Raw genomic sequence first — 23,022 nt, 5'->3', positions numbered from 1 at the left:
TACAGACTTTTAGCAAGTGGAAAAGTTTTGTGCATTTCTGTAAAAGTTAGAGCTTGGGGAAATTGCAGTGTGAAAAGCACAGGCAGTTCCAAAACTCCAAACACTTTCTTGACACAATTGCAGGGCAAGTTGACAGCAAGCACAGTTGGACAGATTGTTGGACTCCAGTCAGATGAGATCAAGCAAATAGTGTCAGAATACGCTGAAAAGGTAAGTGTGTTACCTGATTATGTTTTACCAAGTCATGTTTGATAGCTTGTTAATTTAGCCCTTAAGCTTCCAAATTAATTGCCATTATTGTCTTGAAACAACGCTCTTTCTCATATGCTGTGGATAACAGCACAGTCAGGATTCAGGAAAGTATGTTAATGAGATTTAAACATGCACAAGCTTATTCCTGAGTTGTATTTATGAGTAGTTTGGATTTAAGCCCCTGCTTGTATTTTTTCATTAATAAAGAAGGGCCCGAGTTGATACCTGTTCAAACCAGAGGTCTGAACTCTTAATGCATTTTAAAATGTTGAGTGTTAAGCACAGAAATACAGTTCTGTGGGCCTGCCCAGAGAAGAATCTAGGCCTTCTCAAATTTTTTAGATGCTGGGATCTTACTTGCACTGGGCTCCAGTTATCAGTCATGTCCTGAATCTCTTGGTTTGAATCTAGTATCATGAAAAACAAACCGGTGTTGCTTTTGGAAGTCAAGACAATTAACTGTGTCTATTGGCTCAATTTATTATGTTCAACTGTGGTTGTTTTTACAGTAATGTGAAAAGAATATCTGGCTCTTCAAGCAATTAATACATACAATACATCACTGCCAGAGATGAGTTATAGGTCGCTCTTATTTGTCGAATAGTCTTCTCATATTTCTTCCTTTTTGTTGACACATATGAGGTATTGAGCTTTCCCATTTGGGAGATAAACCCTATAACTCAACAGAGTCTATAGCAAATTCTTGGCCTTTCTTTATTATAAAGGACTGGAAGACCAGAAGCCCAAGGGTCATATTTCAATGTTATATTTCTTCTATTCTGAGAGAAAGCAGCAGGACCTTGACTATTATAGTAGAACACTGATTAATACTCTGGAAAGTAAGAACTGACTCAAGTCAAACCAAAAATATATCGCTTTTCAAATCTATTGTATGGGACCAAAAATTTGGATGTGTGTGTATGCATGCACCAGGGGAAGAGAATTACGGATGTTATCAATCAGTTTATTGAAGCATCAGCAATGTTTGGATATAGTTCTAATAGTTTTAAATCCCTGTAACTATTCATAGTTGGAAGAACACAGCAGTGCTTATTTGTCTGCCAGAGTCTTAATAGAATCCACGGGCCCAGTGAAGATAGCTGGCAAAAAGAATTTGAGATCTGATGTTGCCATGTGCCAGGACTTGTCTTAACAACATGGTATTTTTGCAGAAGATCAATGCATACAGTTTTCTGTTTTTTTCCGCTCCTTTCTGCTGTTGTGTTAACTTGCTGGGTAACTGGAAGGTAAACTGGAAGGAAGATTCTAGTGTTGTTCCTCACTCTTAAAATCCTGACAGAAAATTATTAATATGGCTTTTATCTGCCTATTCATCACCAGCTTTCTAAGGCCGATTATTCAAAGTAGCTTTGATTTTACTGTGTTTAGAAGGATTCATCCTCTGAGAATTTACAAGTATTGTCCCATATAGCAGGAGGTTTTGCTAGGAGTAGAATAAGAGAAAAAGCTTGTTCCCTGGTAAAATGAGAGAACGACTAAAACTGGGGAAGTGCCATCTCAACATTACCCCCTTCAAAAATGCCTGAAGGAGAATCCTCTTCAACAGTTTTAAATGCTGTTTGCAAGCTGCTTACTTCTTGAGAAGCTGACTGGAATCATATATCAGAGATTACTGCATACCCTACACAGTCAGTTGAAGTAACATGAAATAACCGTTTCAACCATTTAGTATGGCTTGGGGTTGTCATTCAAGGAAGAATTGGATATTCTGAATTTTTTTTTTGTTTGCAGAAATCCTGAAAGATAAAGTGAGATGCAGTGATTTTTATCTTTGGGTTCCTGAGCCTCAGGAAAGTGTCAAGGAAAAATGACAGCAAATTACGTTGAAATGACTGCTAAAGATCTGGAGTGTAACTTGACTGAAAATATATTCGAACTGTTATGGGGCTGGAGACTGTTTTTTGTTTTCCCAGTGGGCTTCAGACAGTGGACTTCAAATTGAGGCAACTATGATGGAGTTAGAGATCTAAACCTCTGAAGTCTATTTGCTAGTAGAAGATGATTGAATGTGAAGAGATAAACAAAATTATTTACTGCTACAAAGTTTGTATGTTTGTACAGAGACTCAAATTTTTCTTTTTAAATTTTTTTTAAGAATATGAAGCTCTGTAGACTAATGATTGAATTCTCTTTCTTTAATTATTGGAAGTTTGTAGCATTAGTATGTGTGAGAGAATCTCATTACAAAGAATAACATTAATTGCATATATTTCCTTTCTCCTTCCCATTTAAAACGTTTACATGTTTACAGTGGGAGGCAGGCTCTTGATGTCTAGAATTAACCATTTATTTTGGCTAGCAGTTTTGAGCTGCCATAGATTAGTGATCCTCATGCATAATTAATATGGAGTTTTAACTTAAAAAATTATGTCATAGAAAACGAGGCTACTAAAACTTATTGTTTAACTTGTTTATTTGAATTGGCTAAATGTTTTTAGGGCAGTTTAGCAGTTGCAGACAGTGGGGAGGAATGCAGAAGTGAGTCTACACTGGTCAGTGGTGGGAATAACATCTGTAAGTAGATGAGCTGAAGTATGTATCCATGTATCCCTTTTTGTCATGCTGTTGTGTCACACCAAAACACAATGCTATTCTAGCTACTAAGAAGAAAACAGAGAAAATTCTATCCCAGCTGAAACCAGGACACACAAGTAATTGAAGTTCTTGTTTTGAGATAAGAGTAGCAAATTGATAATCTTGAACAGTCAGAGACACTAGTGCTTAGATACAGCTTTCTTAAATTATGTTCAAAAGGCAACTACTGTTTCAGTCTAGTAAGAGATCTGGTAACAACAACAGTGTCGGAAGCAAAGTAGCTTCCATAATTTGTTCTTTCTTCCTTCTATGCTGAAAGATACATGCTTCTCCACAAGTTGCAACCCAGTTCCTCAGTAACTTGAAAGCTGTAGTGTTGCAGCAGAGAGGATCCTTAGCCCAATTTGACTGTACGAGGCTTGACCCTAGTTATTTTTGTTTGCAGACCAGAAAACTTTTTCTGCAGAAGCCCCCTGTATTATAGTGGTGGTTATTTCCTATTTTCAAAAAGCAAGCTTTAACAGTCCACTTCTTGAGACACGACGTTTTCTTTATGCCAAAGCTGTACTGTATGGATTTCTGCTGGTTTTGCAAGATCAGTCTCAAGACTGGTTTAGCTCATGTTTCTTTCTCTTGTATTTCCAGTTCTCTTGATTTGCATGTTATGCATATTAGATAGACTAATCGCCTGGTGAGAAGGATGGGGTCTTAGAATGCATGACATGATGAGGGAATGTGATCTGGCTAAATAATGAGAGGAAAAAGTAAATCTGAATGTGTATTTGTAGAATAGTTTTGTGTTACAGGTCTTGCTTGGAGGCATTTTTCCCTTCCTAACAAATGGAAAGAAAGTATGTGAATTGTTGGGATAAGATGTGGGTATTGGTGTTTTCTTGGTGTAGATGTACAAGTATAACAAGTCGTTAAGCTGCTCTTCAATATGAATAACATAGAAAATGGAGAAGTGGAAGACAGGTTTTGCCTCTTATTTTCATTTAAAATTAAGCTGTTAATGAAGACCTGCTTACCCGTCTGCCTAGAATGGATACTAGGAGCAAATATGAGTGAGGAATATTTCATACTTCTTGTAAAATTTTTGCTGATTATACATTGTAGTGGTTGTCAACATTTTGCAATTATTCAAAAAGCACTTAGAGTCTGTCAAAGACTTCAATACTGCAAATTAACACCTGAAATAGTTGAAACTTAACTGGTTGTCTAATGAAATATTGGAAAATGGATTAACTGGAAGAAGAAATCTGAGTGCATGAAGCAAATTAACAAAACAGATGGATTTAAGTGAGGACTTTCAAAAGGTACAAATAATGTTTAGGCTGATAATGGCTTGGACATCTAATCACTGATTTTTAGTCACTCTTTTGTCTACTGCAAATATACAATTTCTATTACAAAGGTTATTCTTGGTAAAGAATGTTTCTGGCAGCTTTCCTTTCACAATTCAGAGAAAACAGGAGAATGGATCCAGATTGCTGTCTTCATTATGTATTTATGAGACGCTTTCTTGGCAATGCGTGCTGGATTGGGTCGTTTTCAAAGACTGGTGTCCATAATACGCACACACACGCACACACACACACAAAAAAAAGCCTTAGGGCGGTAAATTTAGGGCAGTAAATGTATCTACCACACTGAGTATGTCTATGTCATTGTCATTCAGCATAAAGATGCATCCAAGCCAGTATTTCAGAATCTAAATACACAATTGTTAAAGGCTTTTGAAAGTTCTGGATCTGCTTACTGGGGTATGCAGCATCTGTGATTCAACAAGTTCAGTAAATACTACTGCTTAAGGTGGTTTTTAGCATGTTTGTGTTTTTTCTGTTTAGGAACTCTACCAGGTTTAACTGTGATGCTGGTGAAAAAAATTATTTATTTCTTCTAGTATACTGTATTATTTTCCACCCGTCCCAGGGCATCTGACTTTTATTTTTAGCTTACTTTACCTGTCACCTTTGGGATGTAATTCAGTTGTTCAGCTGCTTCCTAATCTTGATGCGAGATAAATAGGTAAGTCATTCTTTCTGTTGGATAGTGGGACACAGTACTCAATAAAGAATATCACAGGTGGTTTTTTGCATTTCCTGAGCTACTGAAGAAGCAGGAACTAATAGTGTAAGGTCCAACAAGCTGTTCTTATTGTTTATTTTAGCAATCTGAGCTTTCTGCTGAGGAGCGACCAGAAAGGCTTGGAGCAGCCCAACAACATAGAAGGAAGGTGGCATCTCTGAATAAGCAGATTTCACATAAAACCAAACTCCTGGAAGAGGTGAGTATTGTTTGTGTAATAAAGAAGAAAACATTGATAAATGTGGTTGATCACAAAGCTTTTACCATCCAGAAAAGATTTGCAAGCCATCTTCTACACCAGCAATTTTTCATGCTGAACATGTTAGTCAGTTAAAACCACAACAATATTCTATAATAAACTTTTTATCACTTCCTGTTCTTTTATATGAGTGAGCTTGTCTCACTGACTAAGGTGGGTTTTTGGCTTCTTTGTTTGTTGTGAGTGGTTTTGCACAGTCACTGCTTGGTTCACATCTTCACATTTGTTTTAGGGGGGAAAGGCTCTTGAATTTGTGACTGATGTTCTGTTCGTACCTATAAGAAAGAGTAAGAACCACTATTCCTCTATTTCAACCTACTTATGCTGTTGCCATTTAAACCCAGAAAAGTCTAAATGGAAATAAACCCAGCCATTAATGAAATGCTGCTTTTAATTATGCATATTGCTGTAATCAGCACCATGCCATCTTTAGCTTGCAGAATCTGATGAAAACACCAGAGCCAGGAATTGGAAGAGCTTGCCAAAAAAAAAATAGTACTTGAGGAAAAAGTGCTGCTGATGACTTATGCTGTCAAGTACAGCACTGCTCCAGCAGCCTTCATCTGGTTTTTTTGTTTTGCTCTGCTCTTGTCAGTAACATCTTAAGGCCTTACATTTTAAATGGTTTTACCTATTAAATGTTGGGGGTAGAGGGGCTCTGAAAGTTAGCTGTCTGTGTGGCACATTTTATGACAATGATGTGTTCAGTCTTACAAATAGCAGAGCTAAAAGAATGGTATCCTTGAAAGCCTTAGCTGCTGTGGAATAACTGTGGGAGCACTAGATTTTAAACCTTCCTGCTCAGCCACTTACTAGACCTGACTCTATTTTTTATTTTTAAAATAAGAATAAAATAGTCTCTAACCTTTATTTAAAGGATATTTATCCCTTCAAAACTTAAATCTCCTTTCAGTAAAGCATATGCTGTGAAACGTTTTTTGAAGTCTCTTGATAACATTAAAATAATACTAAATTTAAATAAAGCTGTAGAAATAAAACTTATGCACAAAACTGGAAAGACTAATTGCCTCTCCTGTTCTTTGTTTCTCTCTTCTTTTTTTCTAGCTTTAATAAAAAGCTTTAGGAAGAACTGATGGAGGTTCTTAATTTATTTTGAAAAAAAAAAAAAAGGCTTTCAAAGGGCAGAGTATGACAATGTTTTATCTGGTAAATATTAGATGGCATTTCTTTTGGAACATGCTGAACTAGTTTCTTTCTTCTTAAACTGATGCATTCCTGTTTGTGTTGCCCTTTGGCATGCACCATCTGTTAAAAATAGCGTTTTTTCATAGCCAATAGGACTACAATTATTATTTGCATTGTATGGAAACTGTCTGTCACAATTCCTCTTCATTCTAGAGTGAAATATTAGAAAGTATTACGATATACTATAATTGTGATATTATTATCTTCTGAAATTAAATACACTTCAGTAATACGAATTTTCCATGTCTGTTTATGTCAAATGTAACTTTGGTGCCCTGCCAAGGTGATGACTGTTAGTTAAAAAATACTGACAACGCCCAGCATTTAAGTGTAGGCTGAAGTATCAGGATTTCAAAATCATAATATGTGCTTACAGACTTAAATCCTGCATGAATTCCCATATTGGTTTGATTTTTTTTTTTCCCCTGAAGTAGAAACACAAATTACAGAATGAAATCTTTGGAATTTCAGAAAGGAGGAGAAAAGAAGAGGATGGTCAGTGTATCCTAAGTCATTGCAGTATCTTTTTGTTAAACTTTAACTCTTCTTTTAAACCACAAAGGCCATAAGACAAATACATATGAAGGGAGATACAGCTGTGCTGTGTGTATGTTGTAGAACGGAGACAGATGCAGCCTCTCTCAGCATTTGCTCTGAGATAACAGGTTGCAAACCTGTGCCAGGTAAGAAGCTTTGTTATCATGACTGGCAACATTTTAGCACTGCCCTCTTATAAAAGGGAGCACATTTGCTCTCTTTTAAGGATATTCTAGTACAGTTCTACAGAATTTGAGCAGATTTGGATTGTGTCCACCAGCTCACATCCATCTGCAGTTTTTCTGCAGGCAGCATGTAGACATACTGGAAGCATGCTCACTTTGAATGTATGTGTGTACTAGAACAGCACCACAGCCCTCGCATTGCGAGAGCAGTTTGTGTTCTTGGAGGCAGTTAGTTCAAGCTTAATTTGGGGGAGAACAGCCTGGGTAGACTTGTGTAGTAAGAATGGCGTTAGGAAACGGCAACAGCTAGCTCAGGTTTCAGAAAATCAAAATCTTCAGTATTGCACTAGCACACTTCTGGCTGTGCTGTTTCCTTGATCTTTCTTGCCTGGTTGAGCAGTAAGAGAGGTTGATAAACATGCTTAGCAGTTGTGGGTGGCTTTTGCGGGTATTCTGTGTCGTGCCGTTATGATTTGGAAAGCAGGAAGGATCCACCAGTGTCTGTATGCAGTGTCAATGACTGATATGTTAAAAAGCATTTTTTTCTGGAGCAGATGGCTCTTATATTCTACATAATTGTAGCGTAGTGGGACTGCTGAATTAGTAATACAGAATATGCCTGTAACTTTATATATGTTGAGTAGATCACATTTGCATGTCTGGGGCAAGTAATTTCCTTTACCAGTTTCCCTGGCGTATGAGTGAATGTATTTGTTTGCTTTCCATATACTGCTGAGAACAAGAAAGCAGTTTGGGGTGAGGAGGAAACATGTTGTAAACCACACAAAATCAATAGAGTCCTTTCTTCATTACAGATGGGGCTTTTAACTGCCAAACAAACTTCATAATCCACAGGAAAACAAGTGTTTTCTAAAGGTGTTGTCACACTGTTTGCCATTTTAACAGTTGAGAGCCCTTTAATTCTGTGTTGTATATTTGCAGTACATAACAGTCTCAGTGCTTTGTTTTTATATAGAAAAAACATGCTGACAGCTATTAGCCAAATATAATCCTTTTATCACTTTAGGAAAGTAAAAATTTTCTGGCTGAATTTTTTTTGCCACTTGCCAAAGACAGCTTTTGACGGGTGAGGTAGATGTTGAAATTGGTGACAGTCAAGACCCCTCTTTTAAAAAATGTTTGTGAAGTTCTGCCTTCAGTACTGCACTAAATTTCAGCAAGAGTTCTCATAACAAATGTTTTCATGAGATGTGGACTGCAGGCTTAAATTATAATTTTTCAACTAGTTGGAATTCTGTGTATTGGTGAATTATTGCTGAAATATATGAAAAACAATGAAAAAGCTTTCTTTTTCTAAATTTGGCTGTGGAAAGGGATGAGTGGAGTGTTGAGTCACAGCTCCACGTGAACAGTAAACTAAACCAGCATGAAAAGAAGTGGAACAGAAAGCCAAACGTGCATTTCTTTATTTGCAACATTTCTCCAGTTTCGTAACCCTTGTCCCATTTTTGTTGCTACTATTTGCAATGTTACCTTAAGTACTTTAGAAAAGAATATTCTTCTAAAATTAGCCTTTGTAAATTATTTGACAAGTGCAATATCCAGTGGTGTTTTGCAAACTGACACCTTATTAGACTTTTCATGGTTACGCAAAAGAAAATCATACATCAGATTGCTTATTTGCTATGGACATGTCTGTGGTAGGGTGCCATGGTGCTTTTATGCAAGTCTTGAGTCACCCTAACTTACTTGGAGAAGTACAAAATGGAACTCTCTTCTTAGCCTGTTGTGCAGCTAGGCTAGTATAACCTAGCTAAATAACTTTGAGCAATTTACCAGAGATTCTATCCAATAAGTTACGATTCTGTTGACATCCATTTTGTAAAAGCTGCTCTTTATTCTGGGACCTAATACATCTATAAGGTCAGATGGAAGATGTTGGCTGTTATTAATTAAATAATCAACAGGAATTCTTGCAATCAAATGCTCTCAGAGTAGATGAAAAGAAGAGACAACGTTTGTGATGGTTGGCCTATTGTTTAATAGACAACCATTATTAACAGCTCAAATATTGCTGTTCTCCATTGTGGGTGTAATTAGCGTTAATAGAGAATTAAACTCTTTTCTTTCTCTTTCATAATAGTTGCAAGCTAAGTGTGCTGATCTTCAGGCAAAATGTACCGAAGCAAAAAAGACGTTAACTGAGGTAATCTTTCTTTGTTTTTCTGTGCACTGATTCTAGCTGAGTCATTTTTGAGAAGTTCAGTGTGTGGAGGGATGTATTAAATGGTGAAGCTGTTTGACAACTTACCTTACTGATCCTATGGTGTAGGAAAGCTGAGTACCTGAATCATTTTATGCATGGAAATATATTTCAATTTATTATTAATTCCAACCCTTAGGTTAAGAGTTACAGTGAAAAGCTGGACAAGGAATTGGCAGCCTTAGAAACAATAGAATCCCAAGCAGATTCTAGGTAAGTTTCTTCCTTTGCAATCTTTGAAATTCTGTAAAATTATGGTTTTAAATGAATCATTCAGTGTTTCTTGTTTTGTCAATCTAAACAAGTAACTAGAATTTTAAAATCAAACAATTCTCCAGCTTGCTTTCCAAAGACAGGAAAATGTTACCATAGTATTCAGTCAGAATGAAAAGTGTCAATCAGTAGCTTAAAATAATTGTAGGGGTTTAAATCAGAAGAACCCTAGACACGTTTAACAAGTAGAGGATGTCTTCCTGATTGTATTTTCTTCCTATTGGAAGCCTTCATCTCACATAAATTAAAGAGGAGGGTCTCCAGATTTTCACAATAATGAAGTCAGAACATAGCAAAACCACCAAAGTATTCAGTGGAATACTACATTTTTATTTTGACCTTGGTATATCAGTGGTCATATTTGTTTTTTTTTAATTTATACCGATTTTATTGGAAATTTATTTAGAACTAGGCTTGTTCTAATGTCTTGTAGTTCTCCATCCGTTTAAATAAGAAACTAAAAATCTAATGTGGTTTTCTGGATATTCAAATTTAGCGTATTACAGAGTCTGCGAGGGCTGGTAGCCATGAATGAAAACCTAAAAAGCCAGGAGCAAGAGTTCAAAGCACATTGTAGGGTAAGTTTTATTTCTTATACAAGGATTCATTTAAAACTTGGTAAATAAGTATTATACTTCCACCTGATTTGTCCTCGTGTTGTATGTCCCTGTCTGTCACCTGCCTGTTGTTCCTCCCTGCCCTCGATTTACTGGTATTTCTAGGTTCATATTGAATATTGCCACCAGCTTGGTTTGTGGCAGAATTACGGACACTTGCCCAGTTCTGCAGTGTAAAGAAGGCTGCCAAGGCATCTGAATTAGTGTGGTCTTCAATGTGCTGTTGTGCCTCGGACCCCTTAATAACAGGCAGTTCCTAGACATATAATGCCAGATCAACCTTATACTGGTCACAGCTGTGGCTCTTCTACTTCCCGTTACTATTCTGCTGGGAGCAACTTCAGTTGGGTTGACAGGGAGCACTAAATGTAAGTTTGAGATCGGACTGTACTGGACACCCACCAGTGCTATTCACAACCTGAAATGGACTGTCTCTTCCTGGATAATGCAGCCAACAGTGACCCCAGGAGAGGTACAGGACCAAAGAGGAGGGCTTCATGAAGGCCCTTAGTTTTGGAGCAGCCCACCAAAAGAGAGAAGACTGAAATGAAGCTATTGCAGTTTTCAGAGCGTGTTTCAATTTGACAGCTTAATTACTATGTTTTGTTGTCCTGTTTACTGCCTTGAAATGTGATTGGAGAGAATTGTTTTCATTCTCTTCTATTTAAACAATAATGGATGGGATTTAATGAAAAGAAGGAAAAGAAGTAAAAAGAAATAGTGCCTTGAGGCACAGACTGAGCATAGGAACCTCATTTTCCCATGCGTACTTCTTTGGAAAGCTCTAAAGGGTTGTAGTGGTTGCAAGTAACTTTAGGTTTGTTCATTTCACAAATGCTGTATGTTGCAGTCCTAGATCATGCTATTGCTATTGTAATATTCCTTTGCTTCCACGGTTTCGTTTTCCATGTCACTCATTAGTTGTCTTTGCTGGATCTAGGATATTTGCAAGTAAGAAATAAATCTGTTCCTGTGTTAAAAGCAGACAGCTTTATGTAATGAGTAATAATGGATGCCTTAGCCTTAAGCAGGGAATGCTGTTGAATCTCACAAATCTAAATATATATAAAGTGTGTGGTCAGCTCCACAATTTTTATTAGAGGTGTATATTGTCAAGCTCTCCCCTGTTAAGAGGATAAGTCTCAATTAAAAGCAACATAATTTTTTTGTTTGTTTTAAAGGAAGAAATGGAGAGGCTTCAACAAAATATTGAGAATTTGAAAGCTGAGGCAGCGGAAAATGGGGAGGAACAGGTAAAAGCAAATGTGTAGGGTTTTGTTTTCAATTTGTGTTTTAAAATGTTGGTTTAGATCCTTCTGACACATTCTCATAAGCATTAAAATAGCTGTTGAAATCTCTGAAAAATTCTCTTCTCACCCCCTGGTAAAGCCACAGTTCAGGCTAATAATTGTAGAAATATAGTAGACTGAAAATAGCTGTATTATTCTTGCAGCATCCATAGGGCTAACTCATAGATGCTTTTGTGCCTTTTACTTCTTTTTTTGTAGTACCAGAGAATAATCTCTGGATGTTGTGTTAAGAGCAGTGAATATCTCTGACAAAAACAGGTCTTTCTCAGAAAGCATGTTTGTTTTGGTTGTTTTTTTCTTAAAAGCGGATTTATTTGAAGGATGAAGGCACAAGTTTTCAGTGGCTCAGTACATTGCATGCTGTGATCAACTGTGAGAAGTTAGGCTTTACCCAGTGTATCCAGACTGATGGCAATGAATAATGGATGAACAGAAAAGGAAAAGCTTGAATTACTTGTATTTTCAATGGGTAAACATTTGATGCATTTATGCTTCTGAAATGAGGTAGATTACAGGTTCCGTGATGCTGCTGTCCTTCTGAACACAGCATGAAAAAATTAAAATGTAAACCTAAATCTTAAATTTTTAAACAAGAAGAAATTTATATTGAAGTCCACGATCCAGGAATTCTAGAATACATGTCAGAGGCTTTATGTTCTGTCCTGGGCCATGTTTATTCTTAACCTCACCACTGAATCAAAGTATAAACATTTGGACAAGGAGTATGGACAATCTTCTGACAGATATCTTCATTTAAAGTGTGACTGCTGTAAAGCAGTGGAAAAACAATTGGCAAATCTTAAAAACTAAAATATCAAAGGCTTAAAAGCTGGCAAAATGCACTTGTTTATAGTAAAAGATGTTAGTTTTTTAATGCAGATTATGAATCATTGTTAAAAAAAAAAAGCAGCAAATGGTGGTGGTATTGTAGGAGCCATTACGTGGAAGGTAGACAAATACAGAAAACAAACCCAGTCTGCACATTTTTGCACTGCAGCACTCATATGCTACTGCAATACACAATCGTTTTGGGTTCTCAAATTCTAGGAGACGAATAAAATTCTAGAACAGCAGTACGAAAATGAGAAAGATAAACTTCAAAAGATCCGGCTGTTATTGGTGAGTAACTCTTTGCAAATTTACTTGTACAAAATTATTGACATTTTTCTTATCTTGTAACTTCTAATACTTCTTTTTATTGTTCTAATTTTAAAAAGTTTTTCTGTCACAAATCAATTACAAAACAAATTGAGCCTCAGCCAACGCTTTTCTTTTTTTTTAAATTAATATTTAGTAACAAATTATTACTGGGGGGGCTTCATCCATTTTAAGAAGAGAACAAGAAGAGGCTTTGTTTTCTCCCCTCCTAAATTTCTATTCAGGCACGAAGAAACAGAGAAATAGCCATTTTACAACGCAAGATTGATGAAGTACCCAGCCGAGCTGAGCTAACACAGTATCAGAAGAGATTTATTGAACTTTACAGTCAGGGTATGTATATCAAGCAGAAACATCCTGCTTAAGGCTAAAGCCCTGAAAGGAGGGCAATTGCATTTTAAGCATATGGCATGTAACAACAGCACTTGCTAATTTTGTGCTATTTTAAGGCTCTTTTGGTATTAATGTTATACACCCTATTTTCAAGGTTTTATAGGCTGACTATAAGAATTTCCCTGAGGGTGAAAATTGATGCTCAAGATCTCTGGAGTAAATTTTGTCTGCAACAGGTTCAGTCCTTTAGGTAAATGACCAGTGTGTTTAGAAAGTCCTTAATTCGCTATTTACAAATGAGGTTGCTGTAAAATTGAGTCGTGTTTAATTAATTGCTATTAACATTAGATTGTTTTCATTGATGTAAGATATCTGGTTCTGAAACAAACTATGTCAAGAACTACAAAGTAAAGGCAATTTCTCAAAGGGATTGTTTTCTTATATCTTTGTTTTGTAAATATCCTGCAATAGTTTGGTAGGATCAGAGTACAAATTGTCTTAACTTTTTTATAGAAAAAGTTATAAAATGGGGAAATGTGTTCAGTTGACTTTTTGGATAGCTATGTGTTTGCTGTGCATGGATAGTATGGAAAATGCAGACTGATTGAAATTTTGAAGTTGTTCTATTAAACTGAAAACAGACCAGTGTACTTACTGGTGTATATTGTTAGTGTAAGCTAAAATAAGTTTCTACCAAGAAGACCTAGCTTAATGTTTTAAAGATATTCTGCATTTATTAAATAGGTATGTGAACCAAGCTCTTGAAGGTTGAGCGGTTCTGAAATTATTATCTAACTTTTATTCAAATCCCTTGCCCTGGTGAGGCATCTCTAGTGACATAGTCGTGTGCTGTCTTCCATGTGTGTTGTCTAACTCAGTGCATGGTAGAGATGCACTTCTTTAGTGAGTACAAATCCAGTACTTCCTTCCCCCCACTTTGCTTCTTTTGTGCCATGCAGGTTATTTAATCAAGTGCAGCTATAAAGACAACTTTGTTGTCTTGCATTAGATTTTCTACAAATTGTTTTCTCTGTTGTGTCCAAGTGAATTCAGACAAATAATCTATGATCAAAGTATCTACCTGCTCAGAAGATGGGGGCTTCATTTATATATGATGTACAGGAAGATTAAGGCCAAAGAGACTTGTGCAGCTCTGGGTTTAGATTTAAGATGCTTTGAATTTTATGGGACTTTGTTTTCTATAGTACAAAATATGTATATTAACTTAGGATAACACTGCTCAGTCATGGCCAGGAACCTGCATTGTATAGGCTATGTTTTTGGAAAAATGAGCTGAAAATCTCTAGGAAGTCTGTGAAGTATGGTATTTTTTAGAAGCTTTTCATTTAGCCAGATTCAGGTGATCTTCAGAGTTGCAAAAACCTGTTTTTTTGAATTTTGATCGAAGGTGTGTTGGACAAGACAATCTTCAGTGATGCCCTCCAACCTCAGTGATTCTGTGTTAGAATGGTTTTAAGTTTCAATATTCCCTGCTTTATTTTTGACCTAACTGAACCTCTTCCCTTGAAAACATTAAGCTGTGGTTTTAAGAGAATCAATGAGACAATTGGCTTCTTTCTCTTCTTTCTTTGTCTGTCTTGCGTTACGTGGGGTCTGGTATGTGCCCATAAGGCCCCCTAAACTGGTACAACTTTGTCACCCAGTGGAAATCATGAGAAGTTTTCTTCTGAGTTGTTATGTGGAATCCACTCACAAAAGATCTCTGACTGCCAGAGCTGCTTCAACAAAGGGAAGAGCTGCACAAAAGCAGTGGTTTGGGAAATGCCTCTTCCATTTGGCAGCAGTCCCATAAAAACCAAACTAATTCAGAGAGCACACCTGAAGTAAGCCTTGTGTTTGTGCAGTTTTTCAAGAAACAGCCTGATTTCACCATATGGAAAATCTTTGTGGAACATGCTGAACAGCCCTTTGTCAAACCTGTCCCAGGCTTTGCTGAATTTCTCAGTGCTTTCGGGCCCACAGTACTCAGTATGTTTCTCAAGGCAACAGCATGTGCAGAGCGTGTCTCAGTCATACTGTGGCAATGAGAAAGCTCGTTGGTCCTGAGCATCTTGCTACTGTAGAAGTAGTTGCTGCTGGATTTCTGTCACTAAAACATTCAACTTTGAGCTGTGGGTTGCTGTTGGGCTTCAGCTGGAGAACAGAATTGTACAAATCAAAAGTTTGGAATGTCTTTAAAAATTTAGGTGTTCAATGACGTTGTGATGTGGGAGGTCACCGGTGTCTGTAAATGGTTCCATTCAAAAGCTTAGTCTAGGATATCAGTTCAGTAAAGGTTTTATTTAAAGATGACAACTTGTTAGCCTTTAGAATTTAATGAAATGAGCATGATTTCACTCGGGTTTAGGATTTTTTTTTAACCCCTATGCTTCTTCTAGGTTTGGGATTCTAGACAGTGCTTAGTATGTTAACCATAATAATTTTTGTCAACTGTACTTCTCTGTTAAACTCTTTCCTTGGGAATCACAAGTATCTTAGGTTCCTTAGGGACTGAAGAACTAAAGAATAGATGAACACTTTGCAGACTGGAGTACCAGTCATCATCTTGTAGGCCCAAAGGGAATGCATGTGTGAGCCTTACCTTCCCCACTGAGCTCCGACCAACATGTGCTATAATCACCTAAACCAGAAAGCGTTATTTGAAAAGAGAGTAATCCTATCAGCATGAATAAACTGTAAGAAAAGGAAAAAGGCTTTAAAGCAGTAAAAGCTCTCTTGAGGCATCTTGCACATATGTAGCTTGAAATATATAGTATAGTGCACTTTTTACTGTGCAGTACTATCAGATTATCCGTTTCCTATCTGTCCCTGCCTAGCCTGGCCAAGCTACATGAGGGCAGCTGTTAGCAGCACAGCAGCCTGTACGGTGCAAGGGTAAAGCTTATGAAGGAAGAATGAACAGCCAGTGGTAAGCTGATAATGCCAACATGTGTTCGCATAAAGGACTGTCAGCAAGTTGAGGCTTACTTTAAACACTGAGCTGTGTTGTTTTTATAAAACCTGATAGCTGCAAACCCTGCTGGAGATTTACATGCAGAGGGAATCTTTTTCCGGAATGTATTAAAGACTGTGTTCCATTATTGATAGTGGAAAGTATATTATATAAAGCCTACAAAGTGTTTTTACAGATTCCGTTTTACCTCATGTTATTTTTGTTATTCTACCCTTTTTTTGTTTGCAGTCTCAGCAACTCACAAAGAAACGAAGCAGTTCTTTACTCTTTATAATACACTGGATGATAAGAAAGTATATTTGGAAAAGGAGGTAAGAAAATGTTATTACTGTTTCCTAAATATTCAGTCTGTGGAGAAGGAGATAGAATTTTTGCTTGGCTTGCACCATATTCAGTCATGTCAGAGCAGAGTTAAGTCTTTGTAAGTAAAAATGAAAATTGATTTATAAGAATATTTCTAATGTTGAGGGGGAAATGATCTGTGTTGTAAAAGAAGTGTTGTTAGTACGGGATGTTTAAACTGCTCATTGTGTTCACAAAATACAAGTAGCATTTGATTAGAAAATATCTCTGTCTCGGTATCACAGGACCAAATTACCCTCTTATTCTCTTTTTGGTCAATATATTTTTTGTGAACCAATGCTACAGTCAGTAACTTTGGAGAGCGAACTCCAGCTACTGTCAGCAACATCAGAGTTAGTTCTCAGGGTCTGAACCTGCCTACACTGAAGTCACTGGTGATATTATTGGATCAGGATCAGAAGAGCAGTTTTCTGAAAGCGACTTGGTTTTTTCCCTCCCCTCTCTCCCTGCTACATAGAGTTCAGCTCTTTCTTGGGGGTGACGTAATCTGGTGGTCTCTGTTTTCTTTTTTTTTTTTTTTTTTGCAATGACAGGCATGTGACTGCAGTAAAGGTGGGGAAATAGGAGCAGTCAAGTTTTGATAAAAATGACATTACTTTAAAAATATATAATGTTTTGATACTTGAGGCTTCTCTGTTTATTCTAATTAAATATCAGATTAGTTATTTTTGTGTTACTTAGACGTATTTGTTGAGTTTGTGAGAGAAGCAATAGTCAAATTTCTGAGTGTTTAAAGACAGAGTTGCAGAAAAGCATTATACCTCTTTATGAATGTTGTCAGAATCCAAGCTGCATCTCAGTAGATTCAAAAGTAACTGTGAATAGGTAATTTAACAACTTATTTAAATAGTATATGTAAAAACTTCTCAAGTTCTGTACTGAATTGAGCCTTTTGGCTTTTTTATTGATGTGTATTTATATTTTTTGAGTTAGGTCAGTGATCAATACAAAGCAGGATCTTACCAAAGTTTAACTTGCAGTGATGATTGTTATGTGCTTCAGAAGTGCCTTACTTCTGGGAGACGTTTCAGCTTAGCATGAGAGAATACTGTTTCTAAAAATTATTCTACCTGATGGTCTCTAAGATCCTCAAATAAATTATCTTGGAATTAGCGGTGTAACTTACCTTTTCGTCTTCTGAAAATACCATTAAGAATTTTCCTTGAAAGTTTTTCAAACATCAACTTCTTACAAACCAACAATGATGATATGATGTAATGTTGGTTCCATACTGAATACTTGGGACCCGAGCGGTAAACCTTGCCTACCTGTGCAGGGGCAGGTGGTACAATGGCTGCCAGTGGTCCTGGCAAATGCCTTACCTAAGTCTGTAAGATGATTATCACTTTGTTTTTCTGTGGTCTTTCATTGTTTTTGTTTTCTTGTTGCAAATTGTGAAATGTATTTGTAATATATAATACAGCAGGTTTCAGGTAACAATACACCAGATTTAAAATACTGCATTAAGTAGCAGCTGTTACTTCAACTTCTTCCCTAGGTTAGCATTTAATACACTTTTTTTTTTTTTTTTGAGGGAAAACCTGCAAATTTAAAAGGCATCCAGAAATTGTTTTTGAAAGGGGCACATAAAAAGCAGCCAACAGAATACAGAGCAGATGTATTCCATTGCTATATAAATTGGGAGAACTCTTGCCAATATAATCCAATGCCTGCTTTGGGAGTTTTGGTTGGTTGGTTGTTGGGTTTTTTTTTTAAGTTCCAAGCTTTACTTCCATGGATATAATTTCAAAAGGCAAATAAAATGATTAAGGGTTTCTTTTATCTTGATGTCAATCACAAGAGAAAGGTCTGAATGTCTTCTGATGCAGTCTTAACTTTGTTAAATATATACTATAGTTGAGGTTTCCTTGTGTTGCTTTTGATATTAGAACCAAGGTTTCAGCAAGTAAATATTGTCTAGTAATGTACAAAAGATGCCTTTGGCATCTGTACCTCACAACGGTTTCTGGAATATGCTTATGCTTTTGCTTGTCCTTCTTTTTGACCCCCAAAATCCTTTAAAATAATAACAGGAATTGTTATACAATGGAATTTTGACTATAAAGGTTCCAGTTCTGACATGAAAGGTCTCTGTGCATATGGTTCATAGTTTTAATCAGTGAAAAATTCACTTTTAAAATGTTTTTAAACTCATTTTTTTATAATCTCTTTGATTTTGGGGGGTTCATACGCTGATTTTACTGTTTGTCATGTAACACATCCGCTCTTGCTATGAAGTAGTTATGCAGTACTACTTTTCATGACTTGAATGTTTTGCAGTATAGACCATAATTACATTCTGAAATGTATGCTTACAGGAAATACCCTGAGGCAAGGATATGGACTTGGCAAATATTGATGGGTCATGCAATAATTTCTTTCCTCTAAGTAACAGGAATTCTTAAGCATCTTAGCTGCTTTGGAGTCTGTTTAGAATTTGTTTGTTTGAATTTTTCAAAGTAAGGTCAGGAACAACAGCAGATTCTGCCATGCATGCGCTAAAATCTTCGGATGGAAGACTTTAGGTTTGTGAGAGATCAGTTTAGCTTTCCATAGCAGTGGTGCGAGTGATTCTGTTTGCAGCACTTAGGTTTGTTTAGTACAGAACACCTTGAAATATTCATCAAAAGGAGAAACTGCTTGGAAGGTTTAACCACAGGAGACATGCAAGAAGTATCCAAAGCCGAGGGAGTGAATCACATTACCTGCTACTTGGTGAATTTTAGTGCTCTCAGCAATTTGTAGAAAGCAAGAAAAAAATCAAAGGGGGTTATATAGGAAATATTGAATATATAGTTTAATTAGTTGGGGGAGTTCGTATGGAGAGCAACAAATATTCTTGTGATGTTGTTATAAATTTCTAATTCTGTCTTGATTCAGTGCAATGTTAGTATCTTATAATAGAAGCCATGCATGTGAAATACCATTCTGTACTTCTTAGAGAAGTTTGTTTTTTTTTTTTTTTTTTTTTTACGCTAATACAATCCTCTGCTTAGGCTCGTGAGTTAAGTTGTAGCTTCTTGACAGAGCTATGCTGCTAATAGCTTCAAAGCTAGCTTCTTCAGTACTGTTAATACAGTCTGGGGGGTTTTTTTGTTTGGGGACAGGGGGTTACTGCTTGGATTTGTTTCGTTGGTTGGTTATGGGTTTTTTAAAGACATTTCTTCATTTGCTATCCTGTCTGCTTTGCAGGAATAGTGAGGGATATGCCTATGTGAAACTGTTTGTTCTGCTTTATCACTACAATCAAGACAAATTATGCAAACCTAACATAGCCACAGCATATACTTGTGCAGCGTCAACACATGTTGAACACATGTATATACCATTTTACTTCATTGTTTTAGTTTGGAAAGTCTTCATGCTGGAAATTCTCAATGGTATAATTGGGCATCAGTAAAATTAAAAAACTCAATCGTGGTCCAAGACTTGCTTTCACTTTCTGTGGCTCCTCCACTGGGATAGATTTTACTAATACAGAGGGACTGTGGTTTCTCTTGCAAAGGAAGGCTCATGGTGATTTTCATATAGCTGACTGCTTCTCAGGGCAACATCTATACAGTTCATTTTTTAACTTGAATTTAATTTTATTGTCCATGAAAATTAATACCAGAAAGGACAAACGTGCATTTTCTTATTTTCATTTTTTTTTCTCCTTCTAATTCACAGGTTAGCTTACTGAATTCTATTTATGACAACTTTCATCAGTAAGTAACGGTCATTTTTCTCTTGATAGTTGAAATGAATAGCATGGTTGGTTGGAAAAAATGGGAGTGGGCATGAGTTACAGAGTCTAAAAAAAAGTTAGAATTTTTTATTAACTTAAACTATTCTATTAAATAGTTCATTAATTCTGTTGAAGCCAATGTTTGGGGAATCAAAGACTTGGAATTACCTAACTTTTATAGCCAGCATATGTTTTTAATATCTGGCTCTTCAGTTGCAGTTTTGGAAAGAAATCATTGACATAATTTTCCTGGCATTAATTTAAATATTTTTGTCCACTTTGTGAAGTTGTGGTTATTACATTATGTACAAAACATTAGACTTGAACATATTTCAGACATGTTTATTATAGACTAACTCTGTATTGAAAGGTTTTGATGAAGTGTGAAGTCTTTAGGTAAAATTGTGGTTCCCATGGAAGTTTGAGGTCAAATATCGGTCTGTGATGCAGCCTGCGTTTATTTCTCTCTGTGTTTATTTTGACTTAAGAAAAAAAAAAAAATTCCAGTATGAATTTTTGTCACAGCAGTACAGTTCAGGGGAGTCATGGGGGAAGAGATGGCTGTTTAATAGTTTTAAACCATTCTTACTATTATATCTTTCTATAATTCTGTTATGAAGGCTTCTTTTTTTTTCAGAGTAATTAATTATCTCTTATGTTCTATACACTTGTGTCCTTCTGGTTTGGCCAGAAATTTTGATTATTTTTTAAATTTTTTTTTTTCCTATTGTGATATCCAAACCTTTTAATTACAACAAAACCCAGGAATTTCTGTACAATACATGACAGAAAGGAACAGACTTGAACTGGCAGGGAGAACACTTGTCATGAGCTCTGTAGTCTCTCTGTTCCTGTCTCTTAGATAGTTTATAACAGCTGAAGAGCTGCACTGTTACCTGAAATCAGTGATTAAAACAATTAATTTTTACATAGAACACTAAGCAATGTGAATTCTTGGATGTGGGTAAATATGCAGGACAACGGTAAATGAGACACATTGTCCCACATCCCTGTCAGTTGTTATCTTTTTTCTTTCCAGAGCCATGGCATCTTCTGGTTCTCGTGAGCAGTTTTTACGGCAGATGGAGCAGATTGTAGAAGGCATCAAACAGAATCGAATGAAGGTCTGGAACTCTTCTCACTTTCTTTGCTAGAACCTGGGAATTATCTCAGAAAGCCTCTTTGATAATAACTATGCATGGACAAGTCCATTACATGAGGTGCAAATTAAGCAAGCAACTAACAAGTAGTATTTCTTTTCACATGCATAAAAATTTCTCACCACTAAAATCTTAACGAATAGAGTAGAACAGAGGTATTGTAACACCTCTCTCCTCACAGGACGCTTATACTCCTTAACTGTGTTATTGGCAGTGTAGTGATGTATATGCTTGAAACAGCTGCATGGCACCTAAGTCGAGGAGAGTTCTCACATTTGGATTGTGTGGGCACAGTCAGACCTGTGTCTCGGGCAGCTGGAGCTGTTTGAAGCCGCTTTCTGCTGCTGAAGAGGTTGTTGTGTCCACATAATAAATGAAAGGGGTTTGTGGATGAGCAGAGACCCAGTGGTTGTTCATTGAAGACAGAATTGTTCAGGATTGTTCAGTGAGCAATATTCCTGGCTTGCAGAGATGTGAGCCTTAGTTTCATTCCGAATGCTATGTACAGTGCCACTGGTACTGAGACTTCAGCATTAGCTCTTTAATTTTTTTTTTTCAAGAGCTAGCCTAAATGCTCTTTGCATTTAAAGCGCAACCCAGGGGTATCGTTTATGAAGCATCTGTCTCCCATTGTCTGTTGTAGGTAGTTGTTCCTTGCACAGTATATGCGTGCGTGTGTGTTCCTTACACAGCATGATCTCTTACCCTTCCTGTATACCAACAGATGGAAAAGAAGAAGCAAGAAAACAAAATGCGAAGAGACCAGTTGAATGATGAATACTTAGAGCTTCTAGAGAAACAGAGGCTTTACTTTAAAACAGTGAAAGAATTTAAAGAGGTAAGAACATTTTGCTAATGTAAACTGGCAAGTGTTCAGTGACCCATTTTGTCTTGACGTGTGCATTAGTATATGCACAAGAGTCCCTAATGTGATGTTTACCGCACCATGTTCACCATGTCTCTTGGTGGTTATCTCCACATGATTCTTGGACTCCGAATTTGATTCTGGAAATTCTTTTTTTCACTGATAAGCGTATCACCCCTCCATGTTAAAGGGGAAGGATTAATTTGTTACTGAGCAAGCTGTATGTTTAGATTTCCAAATAGAATCTGTTGAAGATCTATGAGTACTTAAGTATTGGAGCAAAGAGAGTTGTGGAAATGTGTGTGGATAAGGGAAGGAATCCAGAGTCTCAGCAGTTATAAATACCTTTAGGAACCAGCCTTGTGTTCTAACCACTGTGAAAGCACTGTTTAACATTTCATTGATTTAGCCTTTCCTGAGCTTTTCATTATAATGTGCTTCTGTTAATTATTGTCTCCATGATAATGAATGACAAAGTAGTGCTGCCAGGCAAAATTGTCATTTGGCTTCGGATGTTTGAGGAAAAACATCTTACTGTAATTTGTCCTGCTTTGTTCTGAGACAGTTCCTTCCTTTTTGGACAATGTACTCTGGGAGAATGACAGGGACTGTTCAGCTGGTTTTCTGACATACAGAATTTAACGTCCCAGTTGCAGAAGTTAAGTGGATTTTTTTTTTTTTTTTTTTTTTTGTGGAGGCACAAATAAGCCATTTCCCTTCCGCTGCCTGGTGAGGGCACTTCTACTCAACCTTGCTATCCTTAAAAATAAATGAAGTTATGGTTGTGGTATTGAAAACAGGTGGTGTGTAGTTATGTAAATATACTCCAGACTACTGTGGATTTTTCAAAATAAAAGGGTTTAGTTTTGCTGGTGTGAAGATATAACTAGCAGAGCTAAAAGCAACCTACCTCCTTAACTGCTTGTTTTCTGTTA

General features: G+C 36.6%; 1 protein-coding gene across 1 annotated transcript in view; it reads left to right on the top strand.

The window, feature by feature from the left end:
- CCDC93 (coiled-coil domain containing 93) overlaps positions 1-22,093 on the top strand; it is a 38,869-nt gene extending 16,776 nt beyond the window's left edge. Inside the window, exons 8-19 of the mRNA XM_010077353.1 lie at positions 124-210; positions 4,979-5,095; positions 9,188-9,250; positions 9,447-9,520; positions 10,077-10,158; positions 11,379-11,450; positions 12,555-12,626; positions 12,890-12,998; positions 16,201-16,283; positions 20,005-20,042; positions 21,102-21,186; positions 21,947-22,093. Coding sequence (XP_010075655.1) covers positions 124-210; positions 4,979-5,095; positions 9,188-9,250; positions 9,447-9,520; positions 10,077-10,158; positions 11,379-11,450; positions 12,555-12,626; positions 12,890-12,998; positions 16,201-16,283; positions 20,005-20,042; positions 21,102-21,186; positions 21,947-22,078 — 1,014 coding nt within the window. The 3' untranslated portion in view covers positions 22,079-22,093. The remainder of the gene's footprint in view (positions 1-123; positions 211-4,978; positions 5,096-9,187; positions 9,251-9,446; positions 9,521-10,076; positions 10,159-11,378; positions 11,451-12,554; positions 12,627-12,889; positions 12,999-16,200; positions 16,284-20,004; positions 20,043-21,101; positions 21,187-21,946) is intronic.
- The last annotated feature ends 929 nt before the right edge of the window (positions 22,094-23,022 follow it).

The sequence above is a fragment of the Pterocles gutturalis genome, unplaced genomic scaffold (genome assembly GCF_000699245.1).
Source record: "Pterocles gutturalis isolate BGI_N339 unplaced genomic scaffold, ASM69924v1 scaffold38258, whole genome shotgun sequence".
Taxonomy (NCBI): domain Eukaryota; kingdom Metazoa; phylum Chordata; class Aves; order Pterocliformes; family Pteroclidae; genus Pterocles; species Pterocles gutturalis.
The sequence above is the reverse complement of the archived record's forward strand: the minus strand, read 5'-3'. Positions and strand labels throughout refer to the sequence as shown.